This window comes from Heptranchias perlo, chromosome 14, assembly GCF_035084215.1.
Source record: "Heptranchias perlo isolate sHepPer1 chromosome 14, sHepPer1.hap1, whole genome shotgun sequence".
NCBI classification, from domain to species: domain Eukaryota; kingdom Metazoa; phylum Chordata; class Chondrichthyes; order Hexanchiformes; family Hexanchidae; genus Heptranchias; species Heptranchias perlo.
The window spans coordinates 9,503,840-9,518,031 of NC_090338.1; the positions used below are offsets into that span (position 1 = coordinate 9,503,840).

General features: G+C 40.8%; 1 protein-coding gene across 19 annotated transcripts in view; it reads left to right on the forward strand.

Moving 5' to 3' along the window:
• The window catches only part of LOC137332308 (protocadherin-10-like), a 245,812-nt gene that overhangs the window by 153,433 nt on the left and 78,187 nt on the right, over window positions 1-14,192 (forward strand). For all 19 annotated transcript variants that reach the window (XM_067996031.1, XM_067996022.1, XM_067996028.1 and 16 more), the window contains 2 exons: window positions 6,783-6,841; window positions 9,219-9,460. In XM_067996031.1, the coding sequence (XP_067852132.1) occupies window positions 6,783-6,841; window positions 9,219-9,460 (301 nt within the window). The remainder of the gene's footprint in view (window positions 1-6,782; window positions 6,842-9,218; window positions 9,461-14,192) is intronic.

The window sequence follows — 14,192 nt, forward strand, 5'->3', positions numbered from 1 at the left end:
ATTCCTGGGAAAGATATCTGATGTTTCAGAAGGACTAAATCAGGGTAGTTTTTTCGGATTATTAGAAAATTCTCTATGTTAGAACGTTGACTGCTGAGGGCAACTGGTCACCCCTGACAACAAGAAGTTCTATTTGGCGAGCAGTTTGGAGGACAAAGTTCTATTTGTGAATAAAAAGATAGAGGCGCGAACTCTGTATTTAATCCAGAAGCCGTCCTTGAAATTCCACGAGAATTACAAACAATTGAAGAAGGTGTCTTGGATGTAAATTATAAATTATTCTAGTTTTCCATGAGATGAAGTACCTCTGAGACTGCTGAATTTGTTGGTCTACTACATCAGGAACAGGCTTCTCTGAACAGTGACCCAAGTGGATAACTGAACACCATTCCAACTGTAAAGATTCTTGGGAACCTGGTAGATTGATCGTTGTAAAACTCCTCTTGAAATTGAACTCATCTTTTACATACTGGCCTCCAAATGGATTTTGGGCTGTGACACGGTTCACAGTAGAATATACTCCCCATTATCAAGAAAACACGGATTGCTTGCTCTACTAATTTAACCAGCCTGGTGCAGATTTCAGGTGCGAATGGCAACATACAACGTATTAAGTAGTCTTTATATATAGTCTATATGCTGGAGAATGTCAGCATATATATGCTCCATGACTTTTCTCGCAGAATATATGTTCTACTGCTCCATTCTGTACAGCTAATTAGTGGAGGCACCTTTACATTGCCCTGTCTCTAGGCCAACTCATGCAATGGGAACACCTACCTGCTCCCTTCTTTTGATTAAAATAAATCAAAAGTATACTGATTGGAGCTGAAGCCCAGGTTGCTGGAATCTCACCATTAGCAGCAATGTAAGCAAATAGGTTGATGTGTGTTGTAAGGCCTTGATACATCTAGGGTTTGATAATGGTTTGAGATGCCAAAAATTGTGTGTGCAGGAGAACATCTTCTCAATACTACAATGAGTTACATGTTACTCCTTTTACCTTATTCCATTTAATGCATTCAGATAGATCTCTTGGATAGTTTTGCCCTTAGTGGATTGGTCATGGTGGTTTTTGTTTGTTCTATTTTGCTATATGTTGAAAACTTAAGTTATCTAATTTAATTTAGTTCAACTCAGCTCTTTATTGAACACATTACAAGGTAGATAAATAACATTAAAATGTCAAAACTGATGTAAATTTAAAAGAGATTTAATGGTTTAGCCGCTGACCTCAAACATTATAAATTTAAGTTGCACAGCAATGTTTGGTCTGTATTAGGAGATTTATTAATTTTTGACAGCTGAGATTTTTATCTTTTGTAAACAATTTTACAACACCAAGTTATAGTCCAGCAATTTTATTTTAAATTCACAAGCTTTCGGAGGCTTCCTCCTTCGTCAGGTGAACGATGTGAAAATGAAATCCTCGAAATGAAATCGCATTTATAATTCAAAGAACAATGCTTGGTGATTACAGACAGTTTTTTCAACTGCCCGTTGCCAAGGCAATCAGTGTGCAGACAGACAGGTGTTACCTGCCAGGTCTCAGAATATACAAATCACCAAAAAAAACAACAAACAAAAAAAAACAGAGATAGAGAGGTAGAAACATAGAAAAGACAGCAACTGACCCGTTATATTAAAAACAGATAACATTTGTTCGCTGGTGGGGTAACGTGTAGCGTGACATGAACCCAAGATCCCGGTTGAGGCCGTCCTCATGGGTGCGGAACTTGGCTATCAATTTCTGCTCGACGATTTTGCGTTGTCGTGTGTCTCGAAGGCCGCCTTGGAGTACGCTTACCCGAAGGTCGGTGGATGAATGTCCATGACTGCTGAAGTGTTCCCCGACTGGGAGGGAACCCTCCTGTTTGGCAATTGTTGCGCGGTGTCCGAGCAACAATCGCCAAACGGACACCGCAAAATCGTCGAGCAGAAATTGATAGCCAAGTTCCGCACCCATGAGGACGGCCTCAACCGGGATCTTGGGTTCATGTCACGCTACACGTTACCCCACCAGCGAACAAATGTTATCTGTTTTTAATATAACGGGTCAGTTGCTGTCTTTTCTATGTTTCTACCTCTCTATCTCTGTTTTTTTTTGTTTGTTGTTTTTTTTGGTGATTTGTATATTCTGAGACCTGGCAGGTAACACCTGTCTGTCTGCACAATGATTGCCTTGGCAACGGGCAGTTGAAAAAACTGTCTGTAATCACCAAGCATTGTTCTGTGAATTATAAATGCGATTTCATTTCGAGGATTTCATTTTCACATCGTTCACCTGACGAAGGAGGAAGCCTCCGAAAGCTTGTGAATTTAAAATAAAATTGCTGGACTATAACTTGGTGTTGTAAAATTGTTTACAATTGTCAACCCCAGTCCATCACCGAGATTTTTATCAACTGTGCCCCACAGTAACTTATAGGCTGATTTCCCTCACTCAGAAGTTTGTTTTTGCTATTCTAATGAAGGTCAAGTCATAATCCCTAGAACTGATATAGATTTCAGCTGATATAGATATATAGGCAGTCCTTGTTCTGGTTCGGGAAAGGATGTTCGTATACTACAGGTACCTGTCCATTGCCTATGCTAGGGATCCAGAAGACCCAAGCTATACTTTCAGGTCAACATTGCGTGCAGATATATGGTGCTTTTAGACATGCACTAAGTTCCGTTCACCGGCATCTGAATTCTGGGTAAATTTTAATGTCACAAGAGAGCCCCATTCCAATTGGCCAAGAGTTAAGATTAAATCATGAAACATTAAGTTTGATTACTTTCCAGGCTATATTAGCAGTCATATTGCAACTCATATGAAGCCAAAATGATTTGATACTAGCCCCTGGAGAGGCACTCACAACAAATGCTGAAGTGATACCGCCAGTTTTGCATTAAAGCAAAGAGGCACTATAATATAAGAGTCAGATCTGAATCTGACTCTTGAATGCACTAAAGCAAAGCAGTTTGAGAGAAGGTTGCCTAGGAGGCTGTCCCACTCCACTTTGAGTTTGCATTGAGCAGGGTATAACCCCAATCCAGCCAGAAGCCAGTTTAAAAAGTGCTCAGGCAATCTGTTGATAAATGTAATGTTACGTCTTTTTAATGATATGAAAAAACAGACAGTGGTGCTAACTTTATCCTAACATTAAACAATAGCTGCATAAAATATGGCACTTTCCTGGTGTGCAGAGTGTGCATCATTCTCCACAGTATGACTTGGGACTGCTTGACTGGACTATACATTCTAACTGCACTTTGGGTTAACTCATACCTCAGTTTACATAGTTTGTATCAACGCAAAGCTCAAACCATTTCAAATGAATTCAAACTGTGTAGTAAGGAAAATAATAAGTAAGAAAATATCTCTTTACGGAATTGAGGAGATTTCTGACCATAAGACCAGGCCCCAATTCATCCCTTCATTTAAATATTCAATTTCATACAATTTAATCTAATGCTGTGTCATTCTTTCACAATAATTTAGTTTAAAAAATTGTATCCTCTTTGTTCTTTTAAAATTGATGTCTTTCTGCAAAATGATGTAGTATTAAAAAATAAAAATAGAAAATGCTGGAAGCACTCAACAGATCAGGCAGCAACTGTGGAGAGAGAAATAGTTAACTTTTAAGGTTTTAACTTTTAATCAGAATTAGCATTAAAAATGTTTGCCTATAAACTGGATTAATAAAGGAATGGGTTCTCAAGCCTGAAGAAAGTAGTTACATTGAATAATGGAATGATACATAAGCTAAATCATTAGAACTAGTGTTGGTGATGTCAAAGCTCAGGTAACATGCTGCACAAAGCTGTTCCTAAGCAGCAGGTCTGTTGGAGGGTCCAAAGTACACCAGTAAATCACAAATTTAACTTTTTTAGTGGATGCAGACATTTTTTTAACTGAATCTTGGACTTCACACAATGTGAGAATAATTTTAGCATATTTAGGATGTGCTTTTATTTCATATTCATCGAGTAGTGCAATGCTGGGTTTCTGTTTCTTTAAAGTGATATTAGGTACAGTTAGTTCACTGAATAATGTCATTATTGTATATTGTAGATCAGTTATACTACACATTTTTCCTTTTTTGCTTCAGTGTAAAATATGTAGAATAACTCTGGCGTGAAGTTGTCTAAATTGAGTTTTGGTGGGAATGTTGGCAACACCTCCTGGAGTCTCAGAGCGCTTCTATACTACAACTGTAGAGTTATTGTACAGCAATTTTGTTTTGCACTGTTGCAGCAGTTATAATGTAAATACAGTTTTAATCCTGTGTCTGTGCCTCATCTGACACCATATTGAAGCAGAGTGAGAGCCTCTGGAAGGATTCTCACTCTTTTTCATGTTGCATTCAAATCAGGCCTTCACACTTGATTTACAATCTGAGTTTAGCATCAGGGCAAAGTGATTTTGGCTTCACACCTACATTAAATGCGGGGCACCATTAGTATGCATATACACAGCACCCTTGCTGTGACACCTAGGCTGGACAGAGAGTGAATCACACTGCAGCAGCTCAAGCTGGTGATTTCACACCCGAACTACAGGTCTCAGATTATAATGTGAGCATGACCTTCTGTGGTTTGACTTTCAAAGTACACAGAGGGAATGTCTGGTACATTGTGGTGTAATAGCATCAACCGATTGTTGATCTCTTCCCACCTAATGCTGGAAGCTACTTATTTTTATTCAGAGCTCTGCAGTTTCCCATCAGCTGGGATGTTTCTGGCTGCTAGCCAATTCCTCGTCCCTTTGCCCTAACAATGTACAAGCATTTTTACAGAACAGATTTTCTACTTTGTTTTTGTTGTAAGTGTTTCTGATGATACCTAGTGTAAATTAAGAAAATGCATCCTCTGTTTCAATAGCAGTGTCAATAACCTATTTAAATACTGCATATATAACTGCAGACCACTGTCAACATTACATTGTTCTTAATAACTCCACTTGAAATTGGGCTGTTTGTTTTTTTAGGCAGCATTAATTAGTGATTTATTTGAAAGATTGTCTGCTACAAAACAACTCAACTTCATTATTAATTATCATCCTCTGCCAGTAGGGAACAGAAGCAGATTTTGATCAATGTATCTCACACCCAATTGTCTCAACAGCCACTACCAATGGTGATCTATATCTATTGTAAACAATTTTACAACACCAAGTTACAGTCCAACAATTTTATTTTTAATCCCACAAGCTTTCGGAGGCTTCCTCCTTCCTCAGGTGGTGTGGAGGAAGAGGAAGAGGCTACCACCTGAGGAAGGAGGAAGCCTCCGAAAGCTTGTGGGATTAAAAATAAAATTGTTGGACTATAACTTGGTGTTGTAAAATTGTTTACAATTGTCAACCCCAGTCCATCACTGGCATCTCCACATCATCAGATCTATATCTAGAAAGTGGGATGTGTGAACTCTCCAGCCTAATTTTCTCTCCTTCTCAAAATGGAAAAACATCTCTGCAGACCTCCAGCAATAATTGGAAATACAACACATGGGCAATCTCTGATTTGGTCCTAAGTTCTATTTTTCTAAGAAACCCAGTGTGCAAATGGACATTCCAATTATGACATTTCTGATAGAGACATTGTTCCAAAAATAATTATCTCTACCTTCCAATTATATTAAGTAGGTAGTTTTGCAAAGAGAGAGTCTAACCACTTCCCTTTGACATTCCACGGCATTACCATCACCGAATTCCCCACCATCGACATCCTGGGGGTCACCATTGACCAGAAACTTAACTGAATCAGCCACATAAATACTGTGGCTACAAAAGCAGGTCAGAGGCTGGGTATTCTGTGGTGAGTGACTCACCTCCTGACTCCCCAAAGCCTTTCCACCATCTACAAGGCACAAGTCAGGAGTGTGATGGAATACTCTCCACTTGCCTGGATGAGTGCAGCTCCAACAACACTCAAGAAGCTTGACACCATCCAGGACAAAGCAGCCCGCTTGATTGGCACCCCATCCACCACCCTAAACATTCATTCCCTTTACCACCGGCACACTATGGCTGCAGTGTGTACCGTCCACAGGATGCACTGCAGCAACTCGTCAAGGCTTCTTCGACAGCACCTCCCAAACCCGCGACCTCTACCACCTAGAAGGACAAGGGCAACAGGCACATGGGAACAACACCACCTGCATGTTCCCCTCCAAGTCACACACCATCCCGACTTGGAAATATATCACCGTTCCTTCATCGTCGCTGGGTCAAAATCCTGGAACTCCCTTCCTAACAGCACTGTGGGAGAACCTTCGCCACATGGACTGCAGCGGTCCAAGAAGGCGGCTCACCACCACCTTCTCAAGGGCAATTAGGGATGGGCAATAAATGCCGGCCTTGCCAGCAATGCCCACATCCCATGAACGAATTTTTTTTTAAATTGCAAAATCAAAACTTCTTAGATCAGGAAAATATGATTATTAGAGGAGTAAAATGTAAAAACCAAGAGGTAAAGATGAGCCTGTATTAAATCTGGGAACAGGGTGGGTAAATGTGATTAGAACTATTTGCCCACATAGAGGTTAAATACCGATATGGACTGTTTGGGCTGAATGGCCTGTTTCCATGTTGTAACTTCTATGTATATTTCTGAAGGTGTATTTTCAGATTTTATTTTCATATAAGCATTTTGGAAGTGCTTTGAACAGAAAGAACAGTCCCTAGACTATACTTCCTCTTTAAGAGAAGCTTTCCTAATGGGATCAAAGTGGTATATGACATTTAAAGCTTAAGTAAAATATCATACAACTTAACCAGTGTCTTCGTTTTTTTGTAGGTGAAACAACCGAATACTGACTGGCGTTTCTCACAGACTCATAGAGCTGAACTAAACAGGTACTTGTTAGTGTTTTTTTTTTGATTTGCTGGTGTTTGCTTTGTATCCATTCAGTCTATTCCATGTTTGTGAATATTGTTCCAACGTTCTCATTGGCAAACGGACCACATCAAACATTCCACATGATCTTGTCTTCAATGTTTTTGTAAGCCTCGGTGATTTCTTCAGGACATTTGGCTGCTATCTTAACACATCAACAACTCGCTCCCTCCCCCTCAGTGGTGTAATGTGTAGAAGCAGCGTGCAATGTGGTATTCAGCCATTTAAGCCAAGAAGGACCAGGGACTGATTTCCCATTTGTGCTGAGTTGGTTGATCACATCTAGGGTAGGAGCAGGAATACTCGAATTGGCCTTAGCAGCCCTAAGTTAGAGAGAGGAAAAAATCCCACTTGTGATTGCTACCTAATAGTTGCTGCATTGGGCTTGGTGTTGATGCTTCCCAAAGCCAAATAGTCTGTTGACACTTGCTGTCTAGGTTTGCACATGAAGTGTAAGTACATAAATGTTGTACATGGGAGATGAATATTTTGGAGAAGGTAAAAAAAATACTGTTTTTAAAAAAAAACATAGAGCTCAGGAGATGTACATCGCTAAAGAAGGAATTCACATAGCTTATGAGAAAAAAAATTAACAGACAGAGAAAATGGGAGAGAAGTTCTCCCCACACACAAATAACATGTTACATGAAACAAATCTCAAACCAGAGAATATGTAGCAAACACCACATGCCAAATGTGAGACTGAAGCGCAGGGAAATCTGCCAAATACAAATCAATACTGCAAATGAGTTCCAAGACACAACAGAAGAAAAAAACATAGAAATCAAACCACCAACTAAGCAAGCAATCACATCTCGGTGAGAGCAATGACATCAATAAACATGATGTGGAGATGCCGGTGATGGACTGGGGTTGACAATTGTAAACAATTTTACAACACCAAGTTATAGTCCAGCAATTTTATTTTAAATTCACAAGCTTTCGGAGGCTTCCTCCTTCCTCAAGTAACAATGACATCAATGACATCAATAAACACCTCAGTGCCACATGGCTGATCACTAGTGTCGAGGGTCTGAGGTACAGGAAAAGGCTGGAGAAACTTGGGCTTATCAGCCTGGTACGCAGGAGACCGAGGGGTGATAGAATCATAGAACCATACAGCACAGAAGGAGGCCCTTCCGCCCTTTGTGCCTATGCCGCCTCTTTGAAAGAGCTATCCAATTAGTCCCACTCCCCTGCTCTTTCCCCATAGCCCCGCATAGTTTTCCTTTTCAAGTATTTATCCAATTCCCTTTTGAAAGCTACTATTGAATCTGCTTCCACCACCCTTTCAGACAGTGTATTCCAGATCAAAACAACTTGCTGCATTAAAAAAAAATCTCCATCTCTCCTCTAGTTCTTTTGCCAATTATCTTAAATTGGTGTCCTCTGGTTACTGACCCTTCTGCCAGTGGAAACAGCCCCTCCTTATTTACTCTATCAGAACCCTGCATAATTTTGAACACTTCTATTAAATCTCCCCTTAACCTTGCTCTAAGGAGAACAATCCCAGCTTTTCTAATCACCCCACATAACTGAAGACCCTCATCCCTAGTACCATTCTGTTAAATCTCCACAGCCCCCTCTCCGAGGCCTTGACATCCTTCCTAAAATGAGCTGCCCAGAACTGGACATAATACTACAGCTGAGGCCTAACCAGTGATCTATAAAAGTTTACCATAACTTCTTTGCCATTATACTCGATGCCTCTATTTAAAAAGCCCAGGATCCCGTATGCCTATTTTTAACAGCTTTATCAACTTGACATGCCACCTTCAAATTTGAGGTTATTACAACCATTCTCAATTTTCCTGTCACCAAACATCTGAGGTTGTCTGTGGAACCTTGCTCCATCCTAGCAAAAACAATTTACATTTATATAGCGCCTTTCACGTAGTAAAACATCCCATGGCACTTCGCAGGAGTGTAATCAAACAAAATTTGACACAGAGTCATATAAAGAGATAGTGGGACAGATGACCAAAAACTTGGTCAAAGAGGTAGGTTTTAAGGAGCGCCTTAAAGGAAGAGAGAGCGGTAGAGAGGGGGAGAGGTTTAGGGAAGGAATTCCAGAACTTAGGGCCTAGGTAGTTGAAGCCTTGGCTGCCAATGATGGGGCGATGGAAAGCCAGGACCTTCAGGAAAGGAGCGGAGAAAATTTGGGAAAGGGAAGAAAATTTGGCAAAATTTGCTTGATTTGAATGGATGGTGTAAGCAGAATTTATCTTAGGAAATGATACTCGTGTTATGGGTCAGCTCAGATGCTGCTTCTCTCACTTTCTGTTTTTCACACATTTCTCAGCATGTCCAGTGATCGTGTGACTGTTGTTTCTGCAGTTCCCAGTACCTGGAGGAGGAAGGTGTGCAGCGTGATATACAGCGTGAAGTCCAGCGTGAAGTCCAACGTGACGTGCAACGTGACGTGCAGCGTGACGTACCGCGTGACGTGCCGCGTGATGTGCCACGTAACGTTCAGCGTGACCTTCAGCGTGACGTGCAGTGCAATGTACAGCGTGCTGTCGAAAAAGACCCCGGAGGACCGAGGAAATCGATGTGTGCGAAGCCCGCCCCCATCCCTGGTCAGTGCTGGACAAATCACAACATATATATTGGAGACTAACTTTCAGTTAGGTCAAAAGTAATCTTTCTCAAGCCTTTTACTTTTTACAGTCATGACAAAAACACAAGGTTATTGCATGACTTGTCATGAGTGTGCAGAACATAGAATATTGAGCAATTGGTGACCAGTGTTGGACATACAGGCCTGGAAATTATGCTGTGCAAATATTAGCATAAAAACTGTTGACCTGTTTGCCTAAAACCCTTTTCTCCACCATCTTAACAGAGGTGTTGAAACATTTAAAATAAACCATTAGCGTTTCTGTTAACATAGTAGACAAAGTGATTTTGTACACTGGTACTTGAACAGTATAATTTCAAGGCCTTAGTTGTATAAGGAAATTTCAGTTCATGTGGCTTGTGAAGAAACTCCAGCAAAAATAAGGAAAGTTGGGAAAGTGAAACTAAATTGAGAACACCTGGAGTAAATTGTGCCATGCTTAGTAAAATAATAATTGTGCGGCAAACGAACCATATTCTGACGTCAGGCCTCCTAACCTAGAAGCAATACAGGCAGTTGCAAGTTCTGTATGTAGAGTGTGCACCAATCTAAGGCATATCTATCTGTTTGACTAGCCTATAGTCCTATTGTCATGTTGGTATTATAGCCCACAAAATGTGGCAGTCATTGTCTACTTAACTTTGGAGTAAAGAGAGTGAAATCGCTGTCAGCAATATTTGTAATGAAAGCATTACTGTGTTTTTTACAAAATTCCTGTGTATTACTTTAATGCATTTGTTAACCCATTCATCATCGACAGATTAAAAAATGCATTACAAAGTTCACTGACAGCAATTTTATCATCGAAATACTGGAAATATATTGTGTCAATGAGCATCAGATAAAGAAAGGATGGGACCCTTCAACCAAAACAAAATCCACTTTGGCCCCTGGAATTAGTGAGACACTAAAGTACAAATACTTAATGCCTTCATCTCAAATTCCTCCCTCTGCTCTTTTAGTGGAGACAGTGTATCGCCTTCGCTAAAATGGTAATAAACATGTTAAACATTTGTACACTGGTATGTCACTGCAGGGGCTTTTTTGCTTTGAGAAAGAGGCTTGTTCCTTCAAAAGAATTGACAGGATATAAGAGGAGTCTGGCTTCATTCCAAATATTCTTCCAGGGTAAATAAGATAGATCCAATGATACCCTGTTAGCAAGCAGGTAAAAGCAAAAGACATACAAATCACTGTGTCTTCAACTCTGTAAAGTTAGACTTGCTCAATATTTTCCAAATAGGGCAGAGATTAAATTCATCAACCTTTGTGTGCTATTTTTGGAAATAACTAAGAACACAATGAACTCCAGAGTAATTTAAGATTACAGCATCCTGCAAGGACAAAATAGAAACACATGCTGCATTTCCACATCTGGAGATTAGTCTGAATCTCAGATGGAACCATTCAGGGGCCAGAGTAAGGGTGTTTGCTCTGTATATTAAGTCATATGAACTGTGTCAATTTTGTTACTCCCAGACTCATTTCTCTCCTTGGCAGGAGTGAGCAGGGACACAAGCTGACATTGTTGTAAATGTAAGTTTCCGGGTCTGAGTACATATCACATTGTAGAGCTAACCCAGTGCTTGCATTCTCTGAATTAGAAGATCTCCAGCAATTTTGCTTATGAACATGAAGTATAGAATCGGAACAGGTTATTCAGTCCATCTAGCAATGTCCTTCTACAATCGACCCGATGCAGCATGCCTATTTAATCTCCTGGGGGAAAAATGCTGCATAAATACTCCCTGATTCCCCAAAGGTTAAGAAGCAAAACTATGCTATCCTAGAAGAGAGGGGTATAGAAATCAGCTAAATCAATAACTAACCTGTAGCAATGTCCTAAGGAAAAGGAACTGTAGAAAACTGTACTCTAGAAGTGAGTTTGATTAATGGCATATTTGTATAAAAATGACCAAAAAAAATGGTTTAGTGAGTTATAGCACTGTCTCGTACAGTCTGGAACATAGGCTGAAAATTAGGCCGGATTGATGCGACGAGTCTCTCTCTTTGCTGGTTCCATTGCTTGTTGTCATGCTTGGATGTTTATACCAAAATTATGCTTGTACTGAGTTGAATGGTGCACCAGGTTGTGTCCGTTCCAGTTTAATAGCGAACATCATCTGTCATAGTATGATTGTGTGCATTGAAACCAACCTACTTAGTGGCATGAATCCAACACCTACATCTCTCTCTACCTTGAGTTGATAGACTCATGATGGTAGGTCGATCTAACATGGGTTTGGCAAAAATGGTCTCAAACACAATGGCTGCTGAGTTTTCCTTTAAAACTCAGAGTACCAGTGTACATTAGCATGATACAGAACTAATATGATGTGCCACAGGATGTTGTGCCCATAATCTCCCCATAAATGATGTTATCAACGTCAGTCATGCCACTGAGGAAACGGAGTGATAGAGTCTAAACATCACATCCACAGCCGGTTGGGTGGAGATGAAGGAAACTGGAGGCAGTCAAACACTGGGGGTTCTCAAGCAATTTCTAGTGGGCAGTTTCAAAGCAGCAACGTTGGAGGCGTGGGAGGGGGTTACCTGACATTGTGGCCATGAGTGACACATGCCACTCATGGTCCAGACATACAATCTTTAAGATGAGCCAAAGCGGCTTTGGATGCTGTTTATGCAAAACAGTGAGTATAACTCAGGAATCAGATCAGGGATCTGACTGCACGAAAGGCGATGTGCGAGTTTCACAGGCTGCAGTATAACTAAAGTGCACAGGCAAATTTAAAAAATGTCCCAAGAAATTCGTTGGACTTCCGGGAAATTACCAAAACTTGATTTTGGTATTTTTTAATATTTGGAGAGTGTGGAGATGTGTGTCAGCTCAGTACTTTCATTAAAGATTAACTGGCATTTGGAAGCTGGTGAGAAGAACTCTTCACATATGGGCAAACAGGCAGATGCAGAGCTCTACTATCACTGGGCAAAAAGCAACATGAGAACTGGCAGCTTAACTCAGGTCTTGCAGCTCTGTGGGATACTCCACACATACTGTGTTGGAGATTGATACCTGTAATATAACCAACCTCTCAGCATGCATTCACACCACAGCTGTAGTGTTGGTGAAAAATGCATTCACTTAGTAACAACACTGCAATTATAGTATAAATGCACCTTCAATTCAGAGTCAGGGACTGATCTAACACTGGAGCAAAGGGGGAGAGACTCCCTGCAGGAGGTGCTTCATTTTGGCACCAATTTGGGCCTTGACACTCAATTTACATTCAACAAGGACAATTTTAACTACTGGCGGAGAATGGGTGGGCGGCTAGCGAAGCTGACATAAAGCCTGAGCCATGTACATAACACCGGCGCCCTAATGCAGCTCGCTGGTTGTGGGAGGGCGGGAGATCAGTCAGCTCCAAAGCTGAGCAGGCTGACAGTCAGAGCCTGGGGGATAGCGGGGGGAATAGTGGTCTCAGACAGACCAGCAACACTCCTGCTCCTCCTGGTCACACCAAAAAAAAATGTAACACTTATTGGGCCATTTTGTGAGCGGCCTCCAGCGGTTCCTTTAAGGACCACTGATTTGTCTGCTCACTGCCTGGTGCAAATGGGCAGAGTGTGTGCGACACATACAGTCCACCCATTTATACCTCAAAATTGCAATTAGGTACGTCATAGGACCCCGATTTGCATATCACAAATAGCCTTCCGCCTGAAACAGGCGTGCGTTCCAGCCGCCCATCCCAGGAACCTACCCAAGATGGCGGCGGCCCGAGCGCCAGTGTAAATGGTACAGTAAGCGACCCAATGCCATTTTCAGGCCGCCACCACCCCATTTACACTGGCTGGAAGGGAGTTAAAATCGGCCCTCACAAGTTTAGCATCGGTGCAAAGTTGAAATCAGTTCTAACCGACATTAAACTTGCAGGATAAATGCACTGTTGGAGATGAAGGAAAGGTAGGGAAAATGTTACCTCAGGATGAAAGAGATTCTAAACCTCCCCCAGATATATATATGTGTGTGTATATTTTTATATATATATATATATATATATATATATATATAAAACAGGGTAGGCCAGACTCCCCTTTCTTCTCAGGAGTCCCCCTCCCCCATCCCTATTTATAAACACACTCATCTCTCTCGAACCTGCTACCTGACCTATCTGCATCTCATTGGATTCTGTCCCACTTAATAAGCTCCACCAATTGCTGTGACACATTTTTAGTTTGGTTTTAGATTTTTTATTTTTACAATGAAACAATCACGAAACAAAATAGCTTTAAAATTCACAGAAGATTAAAGGCCCACAGCAGAGAATAAAGCCTGCGCTAGTATTACAGTATCTCGCAGAAATTTTACAAATTTTGAATTAAACCAAATTGCTTTTGTGTATTATTCTACCTCGTTTTTTTAAACAGCTTGTATATTAAAGTGTTGTTTCAGCTAACAAGTCTTTAGAAATGAGAACCTGGAATCTGTGTGAATGGTTGAAACTGTCTGCAGCTGCTTTAGGGAGCTGTGCAGTGGGTGTTTTCCCTCATCTCTGAGTGGGGGATGGGTGAAGCTGGAGGATGAACCGTTTAAATGTTCAGACACTAAATCCATCCATCAGCATTGCAGGACCATTTCAGGAGGAATTTTTGAGTACGTTCCGGTTTTCTTTTTTAATGTAACATGTGGGCAAAGGTAGAGTTTAGTACTGTATTTTAAACTAACG